Below are 27,686 nucleotides of genomic sequence, written 5' to 3'. Positions count from 1 at the left end.
CCCTGGCAGAACCCAAACTGAGCGTCACTGAGCAGGCTATTGCTAAGCAAGTGCTGCTTGATGGCACTGTTGATGACACCTTCCATCACTTTACTGATGATAGAGAGTAGGTTGATGGGGCGGTAATTGGCCGGGTTGGATTTGTCGTGCTTTTTGTGTACAGGACATACCTGGGCAATTTTCCACATTGCAGGGTAGATGCCAGTGTTGTAGCTGTACTGGAACAGCTTGGCTAGGGGCGTGGCAAGTTCTGGAGCACAGGTCTTCAGTACTATTGCTGGAATATTGTCAGGGCCCACAGGTTTTGCAGTCTCCAGTGCCTTCAGTCGTTTCTTGATATCACGCGGAGTGAATCGAATTGGCTGAATTCTGGCATCTGTGATGCTGGGGACTTCAGGAGGAGGCCGAGATGGATCATCAACTCGGCACTTCTGGCTGAAGATGGTTGCAAATGCTTCAGCCTCATCTTTCGCACTGATGTGCTGGGCTCCCCCAGCATTGAGGATGGGGATATTTGTGGAGCCACCTCCTCCAGTTAGTTGGAAAACTTGATCAATTTTGCTTCCAATTTCCACCCTTCTCTCACCTTTACATGGTCCATCTCTGACACTTCCCTTCCCTTCCTCGACTTCTCTGTCTCCATCTCTGCGGATAGGTTGTCTACTAATATCCATTATAAGCCCACCGACTCCCACAGCTACCTCGACTACACTTCTTCACACCCTACTTCCTGTAAGGACTCCATTCCATTCTCCCAGTTTCTCCTTCTCCGACGCATCTGCTCTGTTGATGCTACCTTCCATGATGGTGCTTCTGATATGACCTCCTTTTGCCTCAACCGAGGATTTCCCCCCACTGTGGTTGACAGGGCCCTCAACCGTGTCCGGCCCATTCCCCGCACCTTGACCCTCACCCCTTCCCCTCCCTCCCAGAACCGTGACAGGGTTCCCCTTGTCCTCACTTTTCACCCCACCAGCCTCCATATCCAAAGGATCATCCTCCGCCATTTTCGCCACCTCCAGCGTGATGCCACTACCAGTCGCATCTTCCCCTCCCTTCCCCTGTCAGCATTCCAAAGGGATCGTTCCCTTAGCGACACCCTAGTCCACTCCTCCATTACCCCAACCACCTCGTCCCCGCCCCATGGCACCTTCCCCTGCAATCGCAGGAGGTGTAATACCTGCCCATTTACCTCCTCTCTCCTCACTATCCCAGGCCCCAAACACTCCTTTCAGGTGAAGCAGCGATTTACTTGTACTTCTTTAAATGTAGTATACTGTATTCGCTGCTCACAGTGTGGTCTCCTCTACATTGGGGAGACCAAGCGCAGACTGGGTGACCGCTTTGCGGAACATCTCCGCTCAGTCCGCAAGCAGGACCCTGAGCTTCCGGTTGCTTGCCATTTCAACACTCTCCCCTGCTCACATCTCTGTCCTGGGATTGCTGCAATGTTCCAGTGAACATCAACGCAAGCTCGAAGAACAGCATCTCATCTACCGATTAAGCACACTACAGCCTGCCGGACTGAACATTGAGTTCAATAATTTCAGAGCATGACAGCCCCCCATTTTACTTTCATTTCTAGTTATTTTTTTCTTCCTTTTTTTTAAACATTCTTTTTTACATTTTTAACAACCTTTTTTTTTTGCATTTAGTTCATTTCATCTTAGTTTGTTCAGTTTGCTTACCCACTGCTTTTTTTTCAGGTTTGCACTTGCTGCTGTTCAATATTCAGTGTATTAACAGCTAATCTGTACTAATGCTTTGTCTTTCAACACACCATTAACATATTGTTTGCCTTTGCTCCGTGACTTTTTGGTCAGCTATGTGGCCTGGTCCAATCTAGACCTTCTTTGTTATCTCTTGCCCAACCCCCACCTCACTTGCTTATAACCTGTGAATTTTCTAATATTTGTCTGTTCCGATGAAGGGTCACTGACCCGAAATGTTAACTCTGCTTCTCTTTCCACAGATGCTGCCAGACCTGCTGAGTGGTTCCAGCAATTCTTGTTTTTATTTCAGATTTCCAGCATCTGCATTATTTTGCTTTTATTCCTCCAGTTAGTTGTTTACTTGTCCACCACCATTCACAGCTGGATGTGGCAGGACTGCAGAACTTAGATCTGATCCGTTGGTTATGGGATCGCTTAGCTCTGTCTATTGCATGCTGCTTACACAGTTTGGCACGCAGATAGTCCTGTGGTGTAGCTTCACCAGGTTGACACCTCATTTTGAGGTATGCCTGGTGCTGCTCCTGGCATGCCCTCCTGCACTCTTTATTGAAACAGGGTTGGTCTCCTGGCTTGATGGTAACGGTAGAGTGGGGGATATGCCAGGCCATGAGGTTACAGATTGTGGTTGAGTACAATTCTGCTGCTGCTGATGGCCCACAGCGCCTCATGGATACCCAGTTTTGCATTGCTAGATCTGTTCGAAATCTATCCCATTTAGCACGGTGATAGTGCCACATAACACGATGGACGGTATCCTCAATGTGAAGGCGGGTCTTAGTCTCCACAAGGACTGTGCGGTGGTCACTCCTACCAATACAGTCATGGACAGAATCATCTGCAGCAGGCAGATTGGTGAGGACGAAGTTAAGTATGCTTTTCCCACGTGTTGGTTCCCTCACCACCTGCCGCAGACCCAATCTAGCAGATATGTCCTTTAGGACTCGGCCAGCTCGGTCAGTAGTGGTGCTACCGAGCCACTCTTTGAGATGGACATTGAAGTCCCCCACCCAGAGTACATTTTGTGCCCTTACCACCCTCAGTGCTTCCTCCAAGTGGTGTTCAACATGGAGGAGTACTGAGTCATCAGCTGAGGGAGGGCAGTAGGTGGTAATCAGTAGGAGGTTACCTTGCCCATGTTTGACCTGATGCCATGAGACTTCATGGGGTCCGAGTCGATGTTGAGGACTCCCAGGGCAACTCCCTCCCGACTGTATACCACTGTGCAACCACCTCTGCTGGGTATGTCCTGCCGGTGGGACAGGATGTACCCGGGGATAGTGATTGCAGTGTCTGGGACATTGTCTGTAAGGTATGATTCCTGAGTATGACTATGTCAGGCTGTTGCTTGACTAGTCTGTGGGACAGCTCTCCCAACTTTGGCACAAGCCCCCAGATGTTAGTAAGGAGGACTTTGCAGGGTCGACAGGCCTGGGTTTGCCATTGTCGTTTCCGGTGCCTAGGTCGATGCCGGGTGGTCCGTCCGGTTTCATTCCTTTTTATTAACTTCGTAGCGGTTAGGTACAACTGAGTCGCTTGCTAGGCCATTTCAGAGGGCATGTAAGAGTTAACCATATTGCTGTGGGTCTGGAGTCACATGTACAAAGAACAAAGAACAGTACAGCACAGGAACAGGCCATTCGGCACTCCAAGCCTGCGCCGATCTTGATGCCTGCCTAAACTAACACCTTATGCGCTTCCGGGGCCCATATCCCTCTATTCCCTTCCTATTCATGTATTTGTCAAGATGTCTCTTAAACGTTGCTATCGTATCTGCTTCCACCACCACCCCTGGCAGCAATCTCCAGGCACTCACCGCCCTCTGTGTAAAAAGTTTGCCTCGCACATCCCCTCTAAACTTTGCACCTCGCACCTTAAACCTATGTCCCCTAGTAACTGACTCTTCCACCCTGGGAAAAAGCTTCTGACTATCCACTCTGTCCATGCCGCTCATAACTTTGTAAACCTCTATCATGTCGCCCCTCCACCTCCATCGTTCCAGTGAAAACAATCCAAGTTTTTCCAACCTCTCCTCATAGCTAATGCCCTCCAGACCAGGCAACATCCTGGTAAACCTCCTCTGTACCCTCTCCAAAGCCTACACGTCCTTCTGGTAGTGTGGCGACCAGAATTGCACGCAATATTCTAAGTGTGGCCTAACTAAGGTTCTGTACAGCTGCAACATGACTTGCCAATTTTTATACTCTATGCCCCGACCGATGAAGGCAAGCATGCCGTATGCCTTCTTGACTACCTTATCCACCTGCATTGCCACTTTCAGCGACCTGTGGACCTGTACGCCCAGATCTCTCTGCCTGTCAATACTCCTAAGGGTTCTGCCATTTACTGTATACCTCCCACCTGCATTAGACCTTCCAAAATGTATTACCTCACATTTGTCCGGATTAAACTCCATCTGCCATTTCTCCGCCCAAGTCTCCAACCGATCTATATCCTGCTGTATCTTCTGACAATCCTCATCACTATCCGCAACTCCACCAACCTTTGTGTCGTCCGCAAACTTACTAATCAGACCAGCTACATTTTCCTCCAAATCATTTATATATACTACAAACAGCCAAGGTCCCAGCACTGATCGCTGCGGAACACCACTAGTCACATCCCTCCATTCAGAAAAACACCCATCCACTGATACCCTCTGTCTTCTATGACCGAGCCAGTTCTGTATCCATCTTGCCAGCTCACCTCTGATCCCGTGTGACTTCAGCTATTGTGCCAGTCTGCCATGCGGGACCTCGTCAAAGGCTTTACTAAAGTCCATATAGATAACATCCACTGCCCTTCCTTCATCAATCATCTTCGTCACTTCCTCAAAAAACTCAATCAATTTAGTAAGACACGACCTCCCCTTCACAAAACCATGCTGTCTCTCGCTAGTACGTTCGTTTGTTTCCAAATCGGAGGAAATCCTGTCCCTAATAATCCTCTCTAATCGTTTCCCTACCGCTGACGTAAGGCTCACCGGCCTATAATTTCCTGGATTATCCTTGCCACCCTTCTTAAACAAAGGAACAACATTGGCTATTCTCCAGTCCTCTGGGACCTCACCTGTAGCCAATGAGGATGCAAAGATTTCTGTCAAGACCTCAGCAATTTCTTCCCTTGCCTCCCTCAGTATTCTAAGGTAGATCCCATCAGGCCCTGGGGACTTATCTACCGTAATGCTTTGCAAGACCCCCAACACCTCCTCCTTTTTGATAATGAGATGACTGAGACTATCTGCACTCCCTTCCCTAGGCTCATCATCCACCAAGTCCTTCTCTTTGGTGAATACTGATGCAAAGTACTCATTTAGCACCTCGCCCATTTCCTCTGGCTCCACACATAGATTCCCATCTCTGCCCTTGAGTGGGCCAACCCTTTCCCTGGTTACCCTCTTGCTCTTTATATATGTATAAAAAGCCTTGGGATTTTCCTTAATCCTGTTTGCCAATGACTTTTCATGACCCCTTTTAGCCCTCCTAACTCCTTCCTTAAGTTCCTTCCTACTGTCTTTATATTCCTCAAGGGATTTGTCTGTTCCTAGCCTTCCAGCCCTTACAAATGCTTCCTTTTTCTTTTTGACCAGGCTCACAATATCCCGTGTTATCCAAGGTTCCCGAAACTTGCCAAACTTGTCTTTCTTCCTCACAGGAACATGCTGGTCCTGGATTCTAATCAGCTGACGTTTGAAAGACTCCCACATGTCAGATGTTGATTTACCCTCAAACAGCCGCCCCCAATCTAAATTCTTCAGTTCTTGCCGAATATTGTTATAATTAGCCTTCCCCCAATTTAGCACCTTCACCCGAGGACTAATCTTATCCTTATCCACAAGTACCTTAAAACTTATGGAATTATGGTCACTGCTCCCGAAATGCTCCCCCACTGAAGCTTCGACCACCTGGCCGGGCTCATTCCCCAATACCAGGTCCAGAATGGCCCCATCCCTAGTTGGACCAACTACATACTGTTTCAAGAAGCCCTCCTGGATGCTCCTCACAAATTCTGCCCCATCGAAACCCCGAGCACTAAGTGAGTCCCAGTCAATATAGGGGAAGTTACATCTTTCCAAAATCTGTCTACATATCTGCTCCTCTACCTCCCGCTGGCTGTTGGGAGGCCTGTGGTAAACCCCCAACATCGTGATTGCACCCTTCCTATTCCTGAGCTCCACCCATATTGCCTCGCTGCATGACCCCTCTGAGGTGTCCTTCCGCAGTACAGCTGTGATATTCTCCTTCACCAGTAATGCATCTCCCCCACCCCTTTTACATCCCCCTCTATCCCGCCTGAAGCTTCTAAAGCCTGGAACATTTAGCTGCCAATCCTGCCCTTCCCTCAACCAAGTCTCTGTAATAGCAACAACATCATATTTCCAAGTACTAATCCAAGCTCTAAGTTCATCTGCCTTACCTGTTATACTTCTCGCATTGAAACAAATGCACTTCAGACCACCAGTCCCGCTGTGCTCAGCAACATCTCCCTTCCTGCTCTTCCTCTTAGTCCTACTGGCCTTATTTACTATGTCCTCCTCATTTATTTCACTAGCTGTCCTACTGCTCTGGTTCCCACCCCCCTGCCACACTAGTTTAAACCCTCCCGAGTGACGCTAGCAAACCTTGCAACCAGGATATTAGTGCCCCTCCAGTTTAGATGCAACCCGTCCTTCTTGTACAGGTCCCATCTGTCCCTGAAGAGATCCCAATGGTCCAGATATCTGAAACCCTCCCTTCTACACCAGCTGCTCAGCCACGTGTTTAGCTGCACTATCTTCCTATTTCTCGCCTCACTGGTACGTGGCACAGGGAGTAATCCAGAGATTACAACCCTGGAGGTCCTGTTTTTTTAACTTACTACCTAACTCCCTAAACTCCCCCTGCAGGACCTCATCACTCTTCCTGCCTATGTCATTGGTGTACCACAACCTCTGGCTGTTCACCCTCCCCCTTCAGAATGCCCCCTGTCCATTCAGAGACATCCTTGACCCTGGCCAGACCAGTCAAGGACAGCAGATTTCCTTCCCTGAAGGACATTAGAGAACCAGATGGGTTTTTACTACAATTGACAATGATTTCATGGCCATCATTAGACTAGCTTTTAATTCCAGATTTATTAATTAAATTCAAATTCCACCTTCTGCTGTGGTGGGATTCGAACCCATGTCCCCAGAGAAATACCCTGGATCTCTGGGTTACTAGTCCAGTGATAATACCACTATTCCACCGCGTACCGCTAAATGAAGATTAATCCTGTCCCTCAGAATTTTTTTCCAATAGTTTTCCTACCACTGATGTTAGATTCACTGGCCTGTAATTACCTGGTTTATCCCTACTACCCTTCTTGAATAATGGAACCACATTTACTGTCCTCCAGTCCTCTGGCACCTCTCCTCTGGCCTAGGAGGATTTGAAAATTTGTGTCAGAGCCCCTGCAATCTCCTCCCTTGCCTCACATAGTAGCCTGGGATACATCTCATCTGGGCCTGGGGATTTATCCACTTTTAAGCCTGCTAAAACCGCTAATACTTTCTCCCTTTCAACGCTAATTTCTTCCAGTAGATCACAATCCCCCTCCCCGATCTCTACACCTACAACATCCTTCTCCATAGTGAACACAGATGAAAAGTAATCATTCAAAGCCTCACCTATGTCCTCCGGCTCCACACACAGAATGCCAATGTTGATTGAAGGATAAATATTGACCAGGACTATGTAATATAAGCTCTCCCAATGGGTAAAAGCACAGCCCAATGAAGCATTAAATTATGACCAACCTACAGTGAGTTAGCTGATATAAGTTTCAACAACAGTTAAAACATCACAGTTAAACCTTCGCCCCTGAGCTGGGGGAGGGAGGTTTTTAAATATCAATCAGCTTCTGATCACTATGATCTGATCACTATGCAGTTACTGGAAATGTACATGTGTGGCGTTTGGGGGAGAACAGGATCAGCTGTGATATGGATGGGAGAAAACCGGAAAGGGGAAAAAAAAACACATGGATACTTTGACTCTGCTGCCTTCTCTCATGCATTCACCAAGAAAAAAACATTTTTCCTGTCCCTCATTTGAATAGTGGTTAGTATTCCTGCCTGCCACATGGGAGACTGGAGTTCAATTCCCCAACAGGGAGAAGTTGCTGTCTTAAAAAAAAAGACACTTGTCAAAAAGGGAGTAGCTTTGGAATCCAGTTCTGCAGAGGATTGTTTCTATAGAGTACTAACCTCGGGAAATTTGGTGAGTGAAGAAATTTTAAGGGTTGATCTCTTTCTAAAAGTTAGTTAAGTTTGGGATTTAGCATTTAACTTAACTTTAATGTCAACTTGAGTTTCTTTCAGTGTTAGTGGCAAACAAGCTGCCTGCTAGTGGCAGTTTCACAGTTAGTTGATTAGGTAGCTAGTTAGAACTGGTAATTACTGTCAGCAGGGGCTGACTGAAGTCTTTGGAATTTTTGTTTGAATAAATACAGGAGATTTCTGCTAATGCAAGAAGTCCAGTTCTACTGAGTATTGCTTCTAAGCTAATCTCGGAAATTTGGTGAGTTAGGGCATTTTAAGGGTTTATAGAGTCATAGAGTCGTACAGCATAGAAACAGGCCCTTCGGCCCACCGCGTCCATAATGCCTATCTATACTAATCCCATCTGCCTGCATTAATTCCATATCCCTCTATGCCTTGCTCATTCGAGTACCTGTCCAGATGCCTCTTAAATGTTGCTGCTGTTCCTGCCTCCACCACCTCCTCAGGCAGCTCATTCCAGATATCCACTACTCTTTCTGTGAAAAATTTACCCCTTTCACCCTCCTCCCTCTTGCCTTACATCTATGCCCTCCAGTTTTAGTCACCACTACCATGGGAAACAGACTCTGGCCCTATCTACCCTATCTATGCCTTTCTTATTTTACATACCTCTATCATGTCCCCTCTCAGCCTCCTTCGCTCCAGGGAAAACAGACCCAGCCTATCCAATCTCTTTGTACCTCAAGCCCTCCAAACCAGGCAACAACCTTGTGAATCTTTTCTGCACCCTCTCGAGCTTAATCACATCTTTACTGTAGTGCAATGACCAGAACTGCCCACAGTACTCCAAATGCGGCCTAACCAACGTTATGTACAACTGTAACATGACGTCCCAACTCTTGTACTCAATGCCTCGGCCGATGAAGGAAAGCATGCCATAGGCCTTCTTCACCACCCTGTCTACCTGTGTTGCCATTTTCAGGGAACTATATACTTTCACCCGAAGGCCCCTCTGCTCAACAACACTCCCCAGGGCCCTGCCATTCACTGTATATGTCCTGCGCTGGTTTAATTACCCAAAATGCATCACTTCACACTTGTCTGCGTTAAATTCCATTTGCCAATCCCTTGCCCACTTTCCCAGTTGATCTATATCCTGTTGTAACCTTAGACAACCTTCTTCACTGTCCACTATACCACCAATTTTGGTGTCATCTGCAAACTTACTAATCATGCCCCTTACATTCACATCCAAATCATCAATATATATGACAAACAACAGAGGGCCCAGCACCGATCCCTGTGGCACACCACTGGTCACCAGCCTCCAATCTGAAAAACAACCCTCCAATACCACTCTCTGCCTCCCATCACCAAGCCAATTTTGTATCCAATTTGCTAGCTCACCCTGGATCCCACGTGTTTGAACTTTCTGGACCAGCCTCCCATGTGGGGCCTTGTCAAAGGCCTTGCTAAAGTCCATGTAGACAACGTCCATCGCCCTTCCCTTGTCAATCCTCTTCGTTTATCTCTCTCTAAAATTTAAATTTGCATTTAACTTAACTTTAACCATAACATGGATGAGGAGCTGAGACTTGTTGCTTGCAATTCCTGTGCCATGTGGGAACATCGGGACATTTCATGTATGATTAGATTAGAGATACAGCACTGAAACAGGCCCTTCGGCCCACCGAGTCTGTGCCGAACATCAACCACCCATTTAGACTAATCCTACACTAATCCCATATTCCCACCAAACATCCCCACCTGTCCCTATATTTCACTACCACCTACCTATACTAGTGACAATTTATAATGGCCAATTTACCTATCAACCTGCAAGTCTTTTGGCTTGTGGGAGGAAACCGGAGCACCCGGAGAAAACCCACGCAGACACAGGGAGAACTTGCAAACTCCACACAGGCAGTACCCGGAATCGAACCCGGGTTCCTGGAGCTGTGAGGCTGCAGTGCTAACCACTGCGCCGCCCCAAGGACCACATGTATAGCCAGCATCTCCAGCTGCTTGAGCTCAAGCAAAGGATTTCTGAGCTTGAGGGGCAGCTGGGGTTACTGCGGAGCTTCAGGGAGCAGGAGTGTTTCCAGGATTGTATGTTGCAGGAGGAGGCCACCTGACAGGCAGAGGGAATTCAGGATAGTAGGTCGGTGGCCATATGGAAGAGTAGGAAGAGGCTGGAAGTGCAGGAATTTTCAGGGTGTTTACCACTCTCAAACTGGTACTCAGCGTTGGAGACCGCTATGGGTGACGATACCTTGAAAGAATGCAGTCCAGGCCATGGCAGTAATGAATTAAGGACTGATCATCAAAAAGTAGAAATGCAGTCACTACAGGAGATTCCAGAGTTTGGGGGACAGCCAGGTATATCGTAACTGGAATTGAGAGTCTCGCATGGTGTCTAGCCTCCCTGGCACCAGGGTAAAGGATATCACAGAGAGGGTGCAGAATATTCTGCAGGGGGAAGGGAGTGAGCCGGACGTTGTGGTACATGTTGGTATCAACAAAATGGAGAGGGCAGATATTGAGGTCCTACGGTGAGACTTTCAGGAGCTAGGGAGAAAGTTAAAAAGTAGAACCTGAAAGGTAGTAATCTTTGGATTACTCCCAATACCACAAGCCATCGTGAGTAGAAAAATAAGACAGGGAGGGTCAATGTGTGATAAAAGCAAAATACTGCAGATGCTGGAAATCTGAAACAACAAAAAGTGCTGGGAATTCTCAGCAGGTCTGGCAGCATCTGGGAGAGAGAAGCAGAGTTAATGTTTCAGGTCAGTGACCTTTCATCAGAACTCCAGGATTAGGGGAGGCAGTGGCGTTGTGGTATTGTCACTGGAGTAGTAACCCAGAGACCCAGGGTTTTGCTCTGGGGACATGGGTTCAAAACCCACCACAGCAGAAGGTGGAATTTGAATTCAGTTAATAACTCTGGGTGGGGGACTTTAATGTCCATCACCAAGAGTGGCTTGGTAGCACCATTACTGACTGAGCTGGCCGAGTCTTAAAGGACATATCTGCTAGACTGGGTATGCGGCAGGTGGTGAGGGAACCAACAATAGGGGAAAACATACTTGACCCCTTCCTCACCGATCTGCCTGCCGCAGATGCATCTGTCCATGACAGTATTGGTAGGAGTGACCACTACATAGTCGTTGTGGAGACGAAGTCCCGCCTTCACATTGAGGATACCTTCCTTCGTGTTGTGAGGCACGACCACCGTGCTAAATGGGATAGATTTCGAACAAATCTAGCAATGCAAAACTGGGCATCCATGAGGCACTGTGGGCCATCAGCAGCAGCAGAATTGTACTCAACCACAACCTGTAACCTCATGGCTCGGCATATCCCCCACTCTCCCGTTACCATCAAGCCAGGAGACCAACCCTTGTTCAATAAAGAATGCAGGAGAACATGCCAGGAGCAGCACCAGGCATACCTCAAAATGAGGTGTCAACCTGGTGAAGCTACCAACACAGGACTATCTGCGTGCCAAACTGCGAAAGCAGCATGCGATGGACAGAACTAAGCGATCCCATAACCAACGGATCAGATCTAAGCTCTGCAGTCCTGCCACATCCAGCCATGAATGGTGGTGGACAATTAAACAACTAACTGGAGGAGGTGGCTCCACAAATATCCCCATCCTCAATGATGGGGGAGCCCAGCACATCAGTGCGAAAGACAAGGCTGAAGCATGTGCAACAATCTTCAGCCAGAAGTGCCGAATTGATGATCCATCTCGGCCTCCTCCTTAAGTCCCCAGCATCACAGATGCCAGATTTCAGCCAATTCGATTCACTCCGCGTGATATCACGAAAGGACTGAAGACACTGGATACTGCAAAGGCTATGGGCCCTGACAATATTCCGGCAATGGTACTGAAGAACTGGGCTCCAGAACTTGCCGCGCCCCTAGCCAAGCTGTTCCAGTACAGCTACAACACTGGCATCTACTCTGCAATGTGGAAAATTGCTCAGGTATGTCCTGTACACAAAAAGCAGGACAAGTCCAACCCAGCCAAGTACCGCCCCATCAGCCTACTCTCAATCATCAGTAAAGTGATGGAACGTGTCATCAACAGTGCCACCAAGCAGCACTTGCTTAGCAATAACCTGCTCAGTGACGCTTAGGTTGGGGTTCCGCCAGGGCCACTCAGCTCCTGACCTAAATGAGTGCTATTCTGGGTGGCAATCAGTCACTAGTGGTGTGCCTCAGGGATCGGTGTTGGGATCCTTGCTCTTCCTAAAATATATTAATAACAGAGACCTTGGTGTACAGGGCACAATTTCAAAATCTGCATATGGTACAAAACTTGGAAGCATTGTGAACTGTGAGAAGGATAGTGCAGAACTCCAAAAGGACATAGACAAGTTGGAAGAATGGGCAGACAAATGGCAGATGAAATTTAATGCAGAGAAATGTGAAGTGTTTCATTTTGGTAGGAAGAACATGGAGAGACAATATAAAATAAAGGGTACAATGCCAAAGCGGGTAAGGCAGAGGGACCTGGGTGTATATGTGCATAAATCATTGAAGGCAGGACAGATTGAGAGAGCGGTTAATAAAGCATACAGTATCCTGGGATTTATTAATAGGGGCATAGAGTAGAAGAGCAAGGAGGTTATGTTGAAGTTGTATAAAATACTGGTTCAGCCTCAACTGGAGTACTGCTTCCAGTTCTGGGAGCGTCATTTAAGGAAAGATGTAAAGGTATTGGAGAGAGTGCAAAAAAATTCATGAAAATGGTTCCAGGGATGAGGAACTTTATTTACGAATATAGATTGGAGAAGTTGGGACTGTTTTCCTTGAAGAGAAAGTTGAGAGGAGATTTGATAGAGGTATTCAAAATCATGAGGGGTCTGGACAAAGTAGATAGGGAAAAACTGTTCCCACCCGTGAAAGGATCGAGAATGAGAGGGCACAGGTTTAAGGTAATACACAAAAGAAACAATGGCAACATCAGGAAAAGCTTTGCACAGTGAGTGGTTCCGGTCTGGAATGCACTGCCAGAATGTGTGGTGGAGGCAGGTTCAATCGAGGCATTCAAAAGATAGAGAAAGGAAAAATATGCTGAGTTATAGGGAGAAGGCACTAAGTGAATTGCTCAGTCGGATAGCCGGTGTAGACAAGATGGGCCGAATGACCTTCTTCTGTGCGGTTTGAGTTAACTAAGGACAACCAGGATGGATTTGTAAAAGGCAGATCGTGTTTGACTAATCTAATTGAATTTTTTGATGAAATAACAGAAGATTGATGAAGGGAATGCAGTGGATGTTGTCTAAATGGATTTTAAGAAAGTGTCTGACAAAGTACCGCATAAAAGGCTGGTTAACAAAATTGAGGCTCATAGAATAGGAGAGTCTGTTAGCTTGGATTAAAAAATTAGCTTAAGGACAGAGAAACAGCAAGTCGTGGTAAATGGTTGCTTTTCAGACTGGAGGATGGTCGAGAGTGGTCTTCCCCAGAGGTCAGTGCTAGGACCACTGCTTTTTTTAAATTATATATATCTGCAGTGAGTCCATCTTCTCAAGGGCAATTAGGGGTGAGCAATAAATGTTGCCCTTGTCAGTGACACTCACATTCCAAGAACAAATTTTTAAAAAAACTTGAGTTGGAATACAGAATAAAATTTCCAAATTTGCTAATGATACGAAACTTGCAGGTGTGGCAGTGAGGATGATACCAATCAACTGCAAAAGGACATAGATCGGCTAGTAGAATGGGCAGACAAGTGGCAGATGGAATTTAATACAGAGAAGCACGAGGTGGTGCATTTTGGCAAAAGGGATAGGGAGGGGCAATATAGATTTAAAGGTACAGAAGTGTGTGCAGGGACAGAGGGACCAGGGGGTTCATGCACATAGAACCTTGAAGCTGGCAGGTCATATTGAGAGAGTGGTTGGTAAAGCATATGGGATCTTGGGCTTCATAAATAGAGGTATTGAGTACAAAAGCAGGGAAGTTATGCTGAACCTTTATAAAGCTCTGGTTGGGCCCCAACTGGAGTATTGTGTCCAGTTCTGGTCACCACACTTTAGGAAGGATGTGAGGGTCCTCGAGACAGTGCAGAGATTTACCAGATTGGTTCCAAGGATGAGGGAGAAGTGGGGGTGGTTCTCCCTCGAGTAAAGGAGATTGAAGGGAGTAAAAACAAAGTGCTGGAAAAACTCAGCAGGTTTGGCAGCATCTGTGGAGACAGAAGCAGAGTTATTGTTTCAGGTCAGTGACCTTTCATCAGAACTGGCAAAGGTTAGAAATGTAGTAGGTTTTTCTAACGCTTTTCCAATACACAGATATCCCTAGACAGCTTAGTGCTCCCAACTGATGCTGTATTCGCAATGAGATTTCCATTGCTTCCTTGGATAGATTTCACTCAGGCAGAGATCAGCTGGGTCAAATAATGATCTTTGCCTCCTTCCAGTGTGGGTGCTTGTTAATTCATAGTAACCAGACAATAGATGAGACAAAAATTACTGCTGTTCCCTCTCTCTCATACATTTCTCTTTTTATTGGTGAGTAATTAAGGGACAGAAGAAAGATCAAGATGAACACTTTGGGATGCAACAACCAGCCCTCAACAAGCGGGGTCCAGATTCTTGTCCTAATTTGGGTTTCCGTTGTATTTTCAGGGAACAAGAAACACATGAAAGACAGTAAAAACAGAAAGTGTTGAAAATACTCAGCAGGTCTGGCATTATCTGCGGCGGGAGAAACAGAGTTAACGTTTCAGATCTGTGACCTTTCATCAGAACTGTTGTGACATTAACTCTGTTTCTCTCTCCACAGATGCTGCCAGACCTGCTGAGTATTTCCAGCATTTTGTTATTTCAGATTTCCAGCATCCGCAGTATTTTGCTTTTATCTACATGTGTATGTTCAGCACACCTCTACCAAAATAAGTGAAAGCAATCGCAAACTATTGCACCTAATGCAAAGATAGTTCCTCATTTTTATTAGACACATTATCAGAAAAATGCAATAGGCTGAATGGACTAAGATTTGGCTGCAAGTAAAGTACTTGATTTGGAACCGTTCAAAGATCAGTTATTATAACCCAACACTGTGTGTATCTGGTACAGTGGCTGTTGAAAACAAGGTTTCCTGTAAGTTCACCAGAACCATGAGGCAGGAACTTGATGTTGCTGAACTGCTCATAAACATTGCAAAATGGAAGCTTAACAATATCGTAGCTCGATTAATTCAAAGTTACTCAGGGAGCATAAACACCAACATAGACCAACTGGATTGAATGGCTTGTTTCTGATGCTGCGACTTCTATGTAAATTGCATAATGCAAAGTGTAACTGCTCCAATAGCACACTAACTGGGGTGTTAATTTGAAGCATCTTTGAGGATGCGATTACACAAGAATTTTAACCACAGAAAAAGATGCAACACTGTTGCATTCTGAGAGGGATTTAGGATTATCACAGCACTAAAACGTTAAGATCCAGTTCCTGAAGATACAGCATGGAGTTGTGAAACAATGCGGTGAAGGGTCAAGTATTTAGGGCGGCACAGTGGCGCAGTGGTTAGCACTGCAGCCTCACAGCTCCAGGGATCCGGGTTCGATTCTGGGTACTGCCTGTGTGGAGTTTGCAAGTTCTCCCTGTGTCTGCGTGGGTTTTCTCCGGGTGCTCCGGTTTCCTCCCACAAGCCAAAAGACTTGCAGGTTGGTAGGTAAATTGGCCGTTATAAATTGTCACTAGTGTAGGTAGGTGGTAGGGAAATATAGGGACAGGTGGGGATGTTTGGTAGGAATATGGGATTAGTGTAGGATTAGTATAAATGGGTGGTTGATGGTCGGCACAGACTCGGTGGGCCGAAGGGCCTGTTTCAGTGCTGTATCTCTAATCTAATCTAATCTAAATCAACGTATGCTGCTTGATCATTGCTAAGATCTAAGTGAGAGGAGCAGCCAGTGCTGCAATGCAAAGAAACGACCTTCAATATTGCAATCAGGTTAATCTTTAACCTCCTGAGTCTTAATTAGCTGGAAGAGTAGAGTCAATTTTCATCCAAATAAGGATCAAACTCCTTCAATGCGGGGGCAGCCCAGTTCAAGATTGGACATCAGCAACAATTTCACCATGTCGTTACGATCATGTGGTGTGAAGTGGGTAGTCCCCACTGTTGAACTCCGCACGTGACTGCAGCAAGTGTAGTTGTATTGTTTAGCCTCATGGTGCTTATTTCCCCAAATAAACAGTGACAGGTTTTCTTGTAGGGTTTAAAAATCAGAAAATCAATTGTTTATTGATCAATACGCCTTATATTGAAATTCCGCAACTGCATCCACTCACATATTCGCTTGCAGAGACAGACAGAGAGACAGAGAGAGATACATAGTCAGAGAAATAGAGAGAGAGAGACAAAGAGAGAGAGAGACAAAGAGAGAGAGAGACAAAGAGAGAGAGAGACAAAGAGAGAGAGAGACAGAGAGTGAGAGAGACAGAGAGAGAGAGAGAGACAGAGAGAGAGAGAGAGACAGAGAGAGAGAGAGAGACAGAGAGTGAGAGAGCGCGACAGAGGGACAGAGAGAGAGAGAGAGAGCGCGACAGAGGGACAGAGAGAGAGAGAGCGCGACAGAGCGACAGAGAGAGAGAGCGCGACAGAGGGACAGAGAGAAGGAGAGCGCGACAGAGGGACAGAGAGAAGGAGAGCGCGACAGAGGGACAGAGAGAGAGAGAGCACGACAGAGGGACAGATAGAGAGAAAGCGCGACAGAGGGACAGACAGAGAGAAAGCGCGACAGAGGGACAGAGAGAAAGCGCGACAGAGGGACAGAGAGAAGGCGCGACAGAGCGACAGAGAGAGAGAGCGCGACAGAGGGACAGAGAGAAGGAGAGCGCGACAGAGGGACAGAGAGAAGGAGAGCGCGACAGAGGGACAGAGAGAGAGAGAGCGCGACAGAGGGACAGATAGAGAGAAAGCGCGACAGAGGGACAGACAGAGAGAAAGCGCGACAGAGGGACAGAGAGAAAGCGCGACAGAGGGACAGAGAGAAGGCGCGACAGAGGGACAGAGAGAAGGCGCGACAGAGGGACAGAGAGAAGGCGCGACAGAGGGCGCGACAGAGGGGGAGAGAGAGAGAGCGCGAGAGGGAGAGAGCGCGAGAGGGAGAGAGAGAGAGCGCGAGAGGGAGAGAGAGAGAGAGCGCGAGAGGGAGAGAGAGAGAGAGCGCGAGAGGGAGAGAGAGAGAGAGCGCGAGAGGGAGAGAGAGAGAGAGCGCTAGAGGGAGAGAGAGAGAGCGCGAGAGGGAGAGAGGGAGAGAGAGAGAGCACGAGAGGGAGAGAGAGAGAGCGCGAGAGGGAGAGCGCGAGAGGGAGAGAGAGAGAGCGCGAGAGGGACAGAGAGAGAGCGCGACAGAGGGACAGACAGAGAGAAAGCGCGACAGAGGGACAGAGAGAAAGCGCGACAGAGGGACAGAGAGAAAGCGCGACAGAGGGACAGAGAGAAAGCGCGACAGAGGGACAGAGAGAGCGAGAGGGAGAGAGAGAGAGCGCGAGAGGGAGAGAGAGAGAGCGCGAGAGGGAGAGAGAGAGCGCGCGAGAGGGAGAGAGAGAGAGCGCGAGAGGGAGAGAGAGAGAGCGCGAGAGGGAGAGCGCGAGAGGGAGAGAGAGAGAGCGCGAGAGGGAGAGAGAGAGAGCGCGACAGAGGGACAGACAGAGAGAAAGCGCGACAGAGGGACAGAGAGAAAGCGCGACAGAGGGACAGAGAGAAAGCGCGACAGAGGGACAGAGAGAAAGCGCGACAGAGGGACAGAGAGAAAGCGCGACAGAGGGACAGAGAGAAAGCGCGACAGAGGGACAGAGAGAAAGCGCGACAGAGGGACAGAGAGAAAGCGCGACAGAGGGACAGAGAGAAAGCGCGACAGAGGGGGAGAGAGAGAGAGGGAGAGAGCGCGAGAGGGAGAGAGAGAGAGCGCGAGAGGGAGAGAGAGAGCGCGCGAGAGGGAGAGAGAGAGAGCGCGAGAGGGAGAGAGAGAGAGCGCGAGAGGGAGAGAGAGAGAGCGCGAGAGGGAGAGAGAGAGCGCGCGAGAGGGAGAGAGAGAGCGCGCGAGAGGGACAGAGAGAGCGCGCGAGAGGGACAGAGAGAGCGCGCGAGAGGGACAGAGAGAGCGCGCGAGAGGGACAGAGAGAGCGCGCGAGAGGGACAGAGAGAGAGCGCGAGAGGGACAGAGAGAGAGCGCGAGAGGGACAGAGAGAGAGCGCGAGAGGGACAGAGAGAGAGCGCGAGAGGGACAGAGAGATAGCGCGAGAGGGACAGAGAGATAGCGCGAGAGGGAGAGAGAGAGAGCGCGAGAAGGACAGAGAGAGAGCGCGAGAAGGACAGAGAGAGAGCGCGAGAAGGACAGAGAGAGAGCGCGAGAGGGACAGAGACACAGACAGGGACAGGGACAGGGAGACACAGAGACAGGGAGACACAGAGACAGGGAGACACAGAGACAGGGAGACACAGAGACAGGGAGACACAGAGACAGGGAGACACAGAGACAGGGAGACACAGAGACAGGGAGACACAGACAGAGAAGGGGAAAAAGAAGGTGGTTTTTAGTGGGGGGAAGGTTACGATTAACCTCTTGGAAATCAAGTTCTAGATGGATGCAGGCCCGAGATGAGTGTAGATTTCTGTCTTGATTGAAGATTCAATTGAAGACGGTGGTCTACTTCTAGCTCTCACTGCTGTATAAGGTAGATGTCGGATTTTTCAGCAGGACACCTGCTTCCTGGCTTCGCTGGAATTCAAGCTGTTACATACATGTTGCTTCTCTCGTGGATCAGTCTCTCCCTCTGGCTGTTTTTAAGGTAAAACTGTGTCACCTCTCACCTCCTGGTAGGAGACATTCCCATCTCTTCCCAATGGTGATCGCACAATGGCCCAGGATGGTGGCTACTTCACAGCTCCTTTGTTTCAGAATACGACATTCAATTCTAGAATACAAACAAAATACTGCGGATACTGGAAATCTGAAATAAAAACAGAAATTGCTGGAAATACTCAGCAGTGATGAAAGGTCACAGACCTGAAACGTTAACTCTGTTTCTCTCTCCACAGATGCTGCCAGACCTGCTCAGTATTTCTAGCACTTTCTGTTTTTATTGCATTCAATTCTGAAATGTTTTCAGGGTGGGTTCCACTGACACCTTTTAACTTTGAAGATTTGTCCTTTGTCAGACAGTTTGAATACGCAAAAGGCCAATCCCCTTTTTTTTTGGACCTTTGTTCACTTTTTAAAATAGAGGTTCCTTTTTTAAGGACAAAGTCCATTTTTCATAACTCTTCATAGTCCATGATTGTTGTATCATCGCACTTCTGGTATGCGTGACAGTATGATTTCTCATTAAACAGGGGCTTAACTTACCAAAAAACTTTACAGTGCAGACTGTTTCTAGAAACACAGGCACTAGTCCCACATTCTAGTAATTACTGCAATGGAACAATAAGGGCAGAAAATGGCCAAAAGCAATGGCATCAGCAGAAAGATACGAAAATCAACTCCTTCAAAGCCTGAGCAGTGGCTATAAATACAGCCTCCCACTAGCTTCATTGTGCGACTACTACAATATCAGGGCTATTTTCAATTGCTTACGTTCAACTTTTCACTGACCCATTTTTTTGAAAGAAAGCTGCCAAAATAGCTTTTCTTTCCATTCTCTCTTTGATTCCATAAATTTGGTTTTATAATACTGTCATGAACAAAGGGATTCCAAAATTTCATTAATTCAACCTGATTTTTAAAAGCCTTGTTGGAATAATCTGATCAGAGTTTTACCGGATCAAGCAACTATTCAGGAGCGCAATGAGTATTTATTTAACAGTCAAATGTCAACATGGATCATGCTGATTCCCATTGTGAAGTGCATGATCCTTCACCCATCACACTATATCACTGCCTCGTTATCTCAGCCACTGCCTACAGTCAATAACTGTAACAAATACAGCAAATTTTAAGTGCAGTTGATTGGGAATAAATTAAGGAATGCATTCGAGCAACATGTAATACCACATGCAATGCCTCAGGGTAGTGAGATGCACATTCTGCCCCCCAGTCTGCCATGTCCCAAAACTTAATTGAGCTAATTTGACGAAGTGCCAGAGGCATTTTTCTACGAGAGGAAAGGTAGGTGGGTGGTGAGAATAGAAAAACTCTCAGATGATGTAACACATAGCTGAGCAACACTGCTGTGAGTCTGTGAAAGGGTCACCCAAAATGATGGCCCAAATCAGCTTATAACCTGCAAAGAAAAAAAATAGGTTTTCATACATAAAAGCTAGTTTGCTTTTGAGCAACATTTCCTAGCTGTGCTTCTCTGATTTCGAGCACTTCCTTCATCTTCTCTCCCACTGATTTCCATCTCTCTACTGCTTATCCTGGACTGCATTTTTTCCTCTACTTCATATCTGGAAAAACTGAAGCAACCATATCTGCTTTTGGAGAAGCGCTGCAACACAACTGGATTTTATGTTGGTTGAATTCACTTACCACAGTTTCCTTCACTGTCCCCATTTCATCTTTAAGTCGTGGTTGAGCGGAGTATTTATATTTGAGAATCTCGCTGAACTAAAGTTACCCATCAATTTCTTACCTCTCAAGCCTTAATCATGTGGATCAATTAAGGAAAGCCAGCATCAATTTGTTACAGGTAAATTGTGTCTAACTAATTTGCTTGAGTTTTTTGATGAGAGGGTTGATAAGGATAATGTGGGTGGTGTGGTGCAAATGGACTTCCAAAAGGCATTTGATAAAGTGCCACATAGCAGGCTATATTAGAGCCCATGGAATAAAATAGACAGTAGCAGCATGAATACGAAATTGGCAGAGTGACAGGAAACAGAGAGTAGTGGTGAACAGACGTTTTTCGAACTGGCTCCCCAGGGGTCGGTGTTAGCACCCCTACTTTTCTTGATATATATTAATGACCTGGACTTGGGTGTACAGAGCACAATTTCAAAATCTGTGTATGACACTAAACTTGGATGTATTGTGAACTGTGAGGAGGACAGTGATAACTTCAAGAGGACATAACAGGCTGGTAGAATGGGCGGACAAGTGGCAAATGAAATTTAATGCATAAAAGTGTGAAGTGATTCATTTGGTAGGAAGAATGAGGAGAGGCAATGTAAATTCAAGGGGATAATTCTAAAGGGGGTGCAGGATCATAGGAAATAGGAGCAGGAATAGGCCATTTGGCCCATCGAGCCTGCTCCACCATTCAAACAGATCACAGGAGCAGAGGGACCTGGAGGGTGCATATGCACAAATCATTCAAGGTGGCAGGGAAAGTTGAGAAAGTAGTTAATAAAGCATACAGGATCTTGAACTTTATAAATAGGGGCATAGAGTACAAGAACAAGGTGTTTATATGATTAACTTGCATAAAATACTGGTTCAGCCTCAACTGGAGTATAGTGTCCAGTTCTGGTCACTACACTTTAGGAAAGATGTGAAGACATTAGAGAGGGTGCAGAAAAAATTTACGAGAATGGTTCCAGGGATAAGGAATAAAAACAAGAAATGCTGGAACCACTCAGCAAGTCCGGCAGCATCTGTGGAAAGAGAAGCAGAGTTAACGTTTCGGGTCAGTGACCCTTCTTCGGAACTGACAAATATTAAAAAATGTTTTTATTCCAGGGATAAGGAACTTCAGTTAAGTGGCTAGATTGGAAAAGCAGGGGCTGTTCTGCTTGGAGAAGAGAAAGATTAAGAGGAGAGTTGATAGAAGAGTTCAAAATGATGAGGGGTCTGGACAGAGTAGATAGGGGGAAACTGTTCCCATTGGCCAAAGGATCCAAAATTAGAGGACACTGATATGAAGTGATTGGCAAAAGAAGCAACGGCGATATGAGGAAAGAGTTTTTTTACACAGCAAATGGTTAGGATCTGGAATGCACTGCCTTACAGTGTGGTGGAGGCAGATTCAATTGTGGCTTTCAAAAGAGATTTGGATAATTATCTGAAAAGAAAAAAATTTGCAGGGTTACGGGGAAAAGGCAGCGGGGTGTGTCTAGGTGAGTTGCTCTTGCAGAGTGCCAGCACGGACATGACAGGCCGAATGGCCTCCTTCTGTGCTGTATCTATGATTCTATTCAATGGAGTGGGGTGGGAGGGGAAATCACGAAAAAATAAATTTTGAATAATACAAAAAAAGACGAGTACAACTCTGAATGCATTTTGAAGACTCTGTCTGGTTAGATGGTTCTTAAAAATCCCCTGGCATGACTCAAACATGAGCGGGGGCTTGTCCTCGTTACGTCCCGCTACGAAAACAAATTGACTGGTCATTTATCACACTGCCGTTTGTGGGACCTTGCTGTGGTCAAATTGGCTTCCATATTTGCTTCAATTGTGACAACATTTCAAAAGTAATTCATTGGCTGTGAAGCACTTTGGCATATCCTGAGGACATGAAAGGCATCAGGGGTGAGAGTGGCCAAAGACCAAAAGGTCTGAAAATTAGTGGCCAAAGGAAAAAAAGTCTGAATTTGTTTTTGACAAGGAATCATGTAATTATAGCACTGTTAAAGATCTGTAATGAATGCAAATGCTTCCAGGCCACTTCTCTTTGTTTACCTTCAATTACCATCAAGGTGGTGGACCAATGTATTAGAATAAAATAACCAAAGTGACCTCAGCATTCCAACATTTCAGCTTTAATACAGTTAGTCTGCACAATTTAAGCTAATTAAACTCCAGCAGTACCCCTACATGTACCTGAGAAATCCTAAAAGTTTAGTTAAGAGGGATATTGCACACAGAGTTCCTTCTTAGGCAAAAACCATCAGGCGCATGTAGATTATGCATTAATTTGAACGGAAGACTTAAATATGATGGATTGCCATGTGTCAAACACAGCTGATTTCATCCACAAAATGTCACAAAAGCGGTAAACTTACCTCAGGTACACAGATAATAATCATCCACCAAGCCTCAATTGCACAAAGAAAATATCTCAATAGAAATCAAAAGGAGACACTGGAATATATAGGTCAAGTTGTTTCAAGTAAAAGAAAGCTCCCAATTGAGTAAAATTCCAGATTCTACAGCTTCTCCGCAAAACTGAGAATGCTACTGTAACAATTTGCAAGGCGAGCGCAAACTAGGAACTGCTGTTTCCGACTGTCAGCCTGTCAGTTCCGATTATTTTTTTTTAAAGATCACCAGAAAACTATGAAACTGGCCCGAAGGTTGGAAGCAGCAGTTCCTACTCGCAGCAACTGTCAGTGGTGTTTTATTTTTACAAGCTGGTCTGCTCGAATAGGAAGAAGCCAATGAAGCCAATTTCTGAAACCCCAAAGTTTGACATCTGCCATTTGGTGGAAATTACTATCCCTGAGCCATTATCTAAATTAAAGATCTTTGTTTTCTTCTTTTATTCATTCTCAGGGTGAGTGTGTCACTGGCAAGGCCAACATTTATTGCCCATCCCTAATTGCCACATGAGAAGGTAGTGGTTAGCCTCCTTCTTGAACCATTGCAGTCCATGTTTTGAAGGTACATCCACTGTGCTGTTAAGGAAGGAATTCCAGGATTTTGACCCAGTGACAGTGAAGGAACAGAGATGTATTTCCAAGTCAGGCTGGTGTGTGACTTGGAGGGGAACTTGCGCATGGTGGTGTCCCCATGCGCCTGCTACCCTCATCCTTCTAGGTTTGGAAGCTGTCAAAGAAACCTTGGTGAGTTGCTGCAGTGCATCTTGTTGATGGTACACCATGCTGCCACTGTGCACCAATGGCGGAAGGAGTGCAATTTTAACGTGGTGGATGGGGTGCCTATCAGGTGGGCTGATTTGTTGGCACTTTTTCCTGCGATTATAATTATGAAGTTCAGGTGTACAAACAAACGTAGGCTGAAAATTACCTGCCCCTTTGCGATCAGGTATGCAACAATAGAGGTATGGCCAAACTGAGCGGCCAGGTGGATACAGCTACAGCCTTCTCCATCAATCAATGAGGGTTCCGCACCATACTTCATCAGATGCACAACCATGGACAAGTGACCCTGTCTGGAAGGAACACAAATAGTATCTTACACAAACCATTAACTAGACAAATGTTATGAGTGTACACAGGCTTTGTTGAGGATTGGCCCAAACTCAGGGAAAAAAATATTTGCTCTGGTATCCACCGTTTTTGGTTAAGTGATTCGTTCAATGACTTCAAGAGGAAGTTGGATGGCTACCTGAGAGAAATAGACTTGCAAGGCTACAGGGATAAAGCTGGGGAGTGGGACTGACAACATAGCTCTGTGGAGAGACAGCACGAATGGTCTCCTTTTGCACCGTAAATGACTATGACTAACTCTAAGTGCCCAGAAGAGATTTAACTCAATTATTTAGTTTCTGAAAACAAGCAATCTAATTTTTTAAAAAATCAAAAATACCAAGATTCAGGACTCAGCTCAAGCAACTAACTGCACTTTCACTGGACAGAAAAAGCCGAAAGGGGAGACATGGCACAGGTCTTTTAAAATAATAAAAGATTCCGAATACCTCCATTATGTACATGGTTGAAGTAAGCAGCAGACCATATAAAATGATACTACTGGAGGGCAGCAGTACAAACTTCACAAAACTCAGGCAAGGTTAGAGATCAGAAATACCTTTATCTCTCCTCCCCCAACATCCCCGCACCCCCAAGGAAGCTGGACTCTGGGCTAGAGATATTTATAGCACTGCTCAATAATTTTTTTCAGCTGTTTTAGGGAAAGAAACCTCACCATTCCATAGTATTGGGGGGGGCGGGGTCATCAACAAGTGACAGGAGAGGGAAGGGGAAATCCACGTTCGAATACTCATGGAACAGGCTTGAGGCACCAATGGCCTTTTCTCAAATTGGACACATGTTCTAAAAGTCTCCATAACACATTGCTAACACTGGTTGTACATGTCAATTTGGTCAGGAAACATATGAACTGTTTTTCAAGTCATGAACTCAGCGGACAGAAACACTTAAAAGCACAGCTGAAGTTGTTAAATGCAGTGCCCAATGAAAGCTGCAATACAGATTTGAAATAATCATTAATAAAAACAGATATCATTTTATGAGGTTCCTATTCAGGCAAAAGCTTACAAAGCATAATGTGAAAAAATACCCTCATGTCAGTTGCAAAGAGCTTTTTTAGTCCACAAAGAACTGCACCATGAGGGTATGGTTATGACTTGAGACCTAAACTATGGTGTAAATCCAATACTGGAATGGAATTAGCCTGATCCACCAAGAGAGTGGTTAGAATGTAGAACTTGCTACCATAGGGAGCAGTGAGGCAAATAGCATTGATGTATTTAAGTGAAAGCTTGATAAACGCACAAGGAAGAAAGAATAGGTTATGCTGATAGGGTGAGATGAAATTGGGTGGGAGGAGGCTCATTTGGAACAATAACACTGGCATAGACCAGTTAGGCTGAATGGGCTGTTTCTGTGCTGTACATTCTACGTACAGCTTTAAATGTTACTATATATGTAAAATTTTTCAGCAACTTGAAACATTAATTCAAAACTGATCCTAGTTAGTTCCATTTTTTTTTTAAGAGGGTGCCGTGCTTCCCGTGACACACTCCAAGCAGGTCTCATTCCCACTGAGAGCACGGGATCAGCCCCATAGGTAATTTGAAGCAAAGTGCATCTTTACCTTGTTGCCCAGTGAAGAGGGGTGGAATTCAGATCTCCTCCAAGCTGATCCACAATTGCACCTTTTGATATGTAGTATCTGAAATAAATGCAATTAACAATTCCATTAGAAAGTCGAGGTGATGCCAGAAAAACATTCACCCAAGCATCTCACCCATTTTGAGGAAGAGGTATTTCAAGTTAAAACACATTTAGTTTTGGTAAAATTACTTTGCAATCCCTTAAATATTTGAAGGACCCATTCAGGTATAGGAACAGATATATCTGGTTTCCAATACCACAGCTTTGGAAGCTAATTTGTGTAAATCTCTAACCAAATGTCATTCCATTAAAGGAGATGACATCAGAGATCCTTTAATAGTGTTTCTGCATTCAAAGAAAATAGGCACTCAAGGTACTTTTTCATGCAGAAACGTCATTGTAACTGTCAAGGGTTAATAAACTAAATTCTCTGGGGAAGAACCACCAACATATTTCATAACTTACTCTAACAAAGATGGATGTTAAAGATGCCATGCACTACTGAAAGAAAAAGAGTCTAAGGACATTCTGACCAATATTTCTCTCTCAACAACATTGCCAAAAAAACATGAATAGCTCATTCATTTGTTGAATGTTGCTGTGTGCAACATTGCTGCCACATTTACCTGCATAACAAACATGACCCTAGTTCATTTATGTGAAACGGTAGAACTCAGTGATGCCATTGATTCTCCAGCCAGCGGAAAAGCCCCTGGGAAGGACGACAGTACCCCTGAAATAATCAAGAGTGCCAAACCTGCTATACTCTCAGCACTCCATGAACTGCTTTGCCTGTGCTGGGACGAGGGAGCAGTACCACAGGACATGCGCGATGCCAATATCATCACCCTCTATAAAAACAAAGGTGACCGCGGTGAATGCAACAACTACCGTGGAATCTCCCTGCTCAGCATAGTGGGGAAAGTCTTTGCTCGAGTCGCTCTGAACAGGCTCCAGAAGCTGGCCGAGCGCGTCGACCGAGGCACAGTGTGGCTTTCGTGCAGAGAGATCAACCATTGACATGCTGTTCTCCCTTCGTCAGATACAGGAGAAATGGCGTGAACAACAGATGCCCCTCTACAATGTTTTCATTAATCTCACCAAAGCCTTTGACCTCGTCAGCAGACGTGGTCTCTTCAGACTACTAGAAAAGATCGGATGTCCACCAAAGCTACTAAGTATCATCACCTCATTCCATGACAATATGAAAGGCACAATTCAACATGGTGGCTTCTCATCAGAGCCCTTTCCTATCCTGAGTGGCGTGAAACAGGGCTGTGTTCTCGCACCCACACTTTTTGGGATTTTCTTTTCCCTGCTGCTTTCACATGCGTTCAAGTCCTCTGAAGAAGGAATTTTCCTCCACACAAGATCAGGGGGCAGGTAGTTCAACCTTGCCCGTCTAAGAGCGAAGTCCAAAGTACGGAAAGTCCTCATCAGGGAACTCCTCTTTGCTGACGATGCTGCTTTAACATCTCACACTGAAGAGTGTCTGCAGAGTCTCATCGACAGGTTTGCGGCTGCCTGCAATGAATTTGGCCTAACCATCAGCCTCAAGAAAACGAACATCATGGGACAGGACGTCAGAAATGCTCCATCCATCAATATTGGCGACCACGCTCTGGAAGTGGTTCAAGAGTTCACCTACCCAGGCTCAACTATCACCAGTAACCTGTCTCTAGATGCAGAAATCAACAAGCGCATGGGAAAGGCTTCCACTGCTATGTCCAGACTGGCCAAGAGAGTGTGGGAAAATGGCGCACTGACACGGAACACAAAAGTCCCAGTGTATCAGGCCTGTGTCCTCAGTACCTTGCTCTATGGCAGCGAGGCCTGGACAACATATGTCAACCAAGAGCGACGTTTCAATTCATTCCATCTTCGCTGCCTCCGGAGAATACTTGGCATCAGGTGGCAGGACCGTATCTCCAACACAGAAGTCCTCGAGGCGGCCAACATCCCCAGCTTGTACACATAACTGAGTCAGCGGCGCTTGAGATGGCTTGACCATGTGAGCCGCATGGAAGATGGCAGGATCCCCAAAGACA

The 27,686-nt window shown here is 46.1% G+C and overlaps 1 protein-coding gene across 4 annotated transcripts in view; it reads right to left on the bottom strand.

The window, feature by feature from the left end:
• zdhhc17 (zinc finger DHHC-type palmitoyltransferase 17) overlaps nucleotides 1–27,686 on the bottom strand; it is a 257,851-nt gene that overhangs the window by 98,508 nt on the left and 131,657 nt on the right. For all 4 annotated transcript variants that reach the window (XR_010976802.1, XR_010976801.1, XM_068050092.1 and 1 more), the window contains exons 4-5: nucleotides 25,619–25,696; nucleotides 23,849–23,993 (exon numbers count right to left, since the gene is read on the bottom strand). Coding sequence is in view for 2 of the 4 variants with exons in the window: in XM_068050092.1 (XP_067906193.1) it covers nucleotides 23,849–23,993; nucleotides 25,619–25,696 (223 nt within the window). In the remaining 2 variants the exon portion in view is untranslated. The remainder of the gene's footprint in view (nucleotides 1–23,848; nucleotides 23,994–25,618; nucleotides 25,697–27,686) is intronic.

The sequence above is a fragment of the Heterodontus francisci genome, chromosome 18 (genome assembly GCF_036365525.1).
Source record: "Heterodontus francisci isolate sHetFra1 chromosome 18, sHetFra1.hap1, whole genome shotgun sequence".
In the NCBI taxonomy this organism is placed as follows: Eukaryota; Metazoa; Chordata; class Chondrichthyes; order Heterodontiformes; family Heterodontidae; genus Heterodontus; species Heterodontus francisci.
The sequence above is the reverse complement of the archived record's forward strand: the minus strand, read 5'-3'. Positions and strand labels throughout refer to the sequence as shown.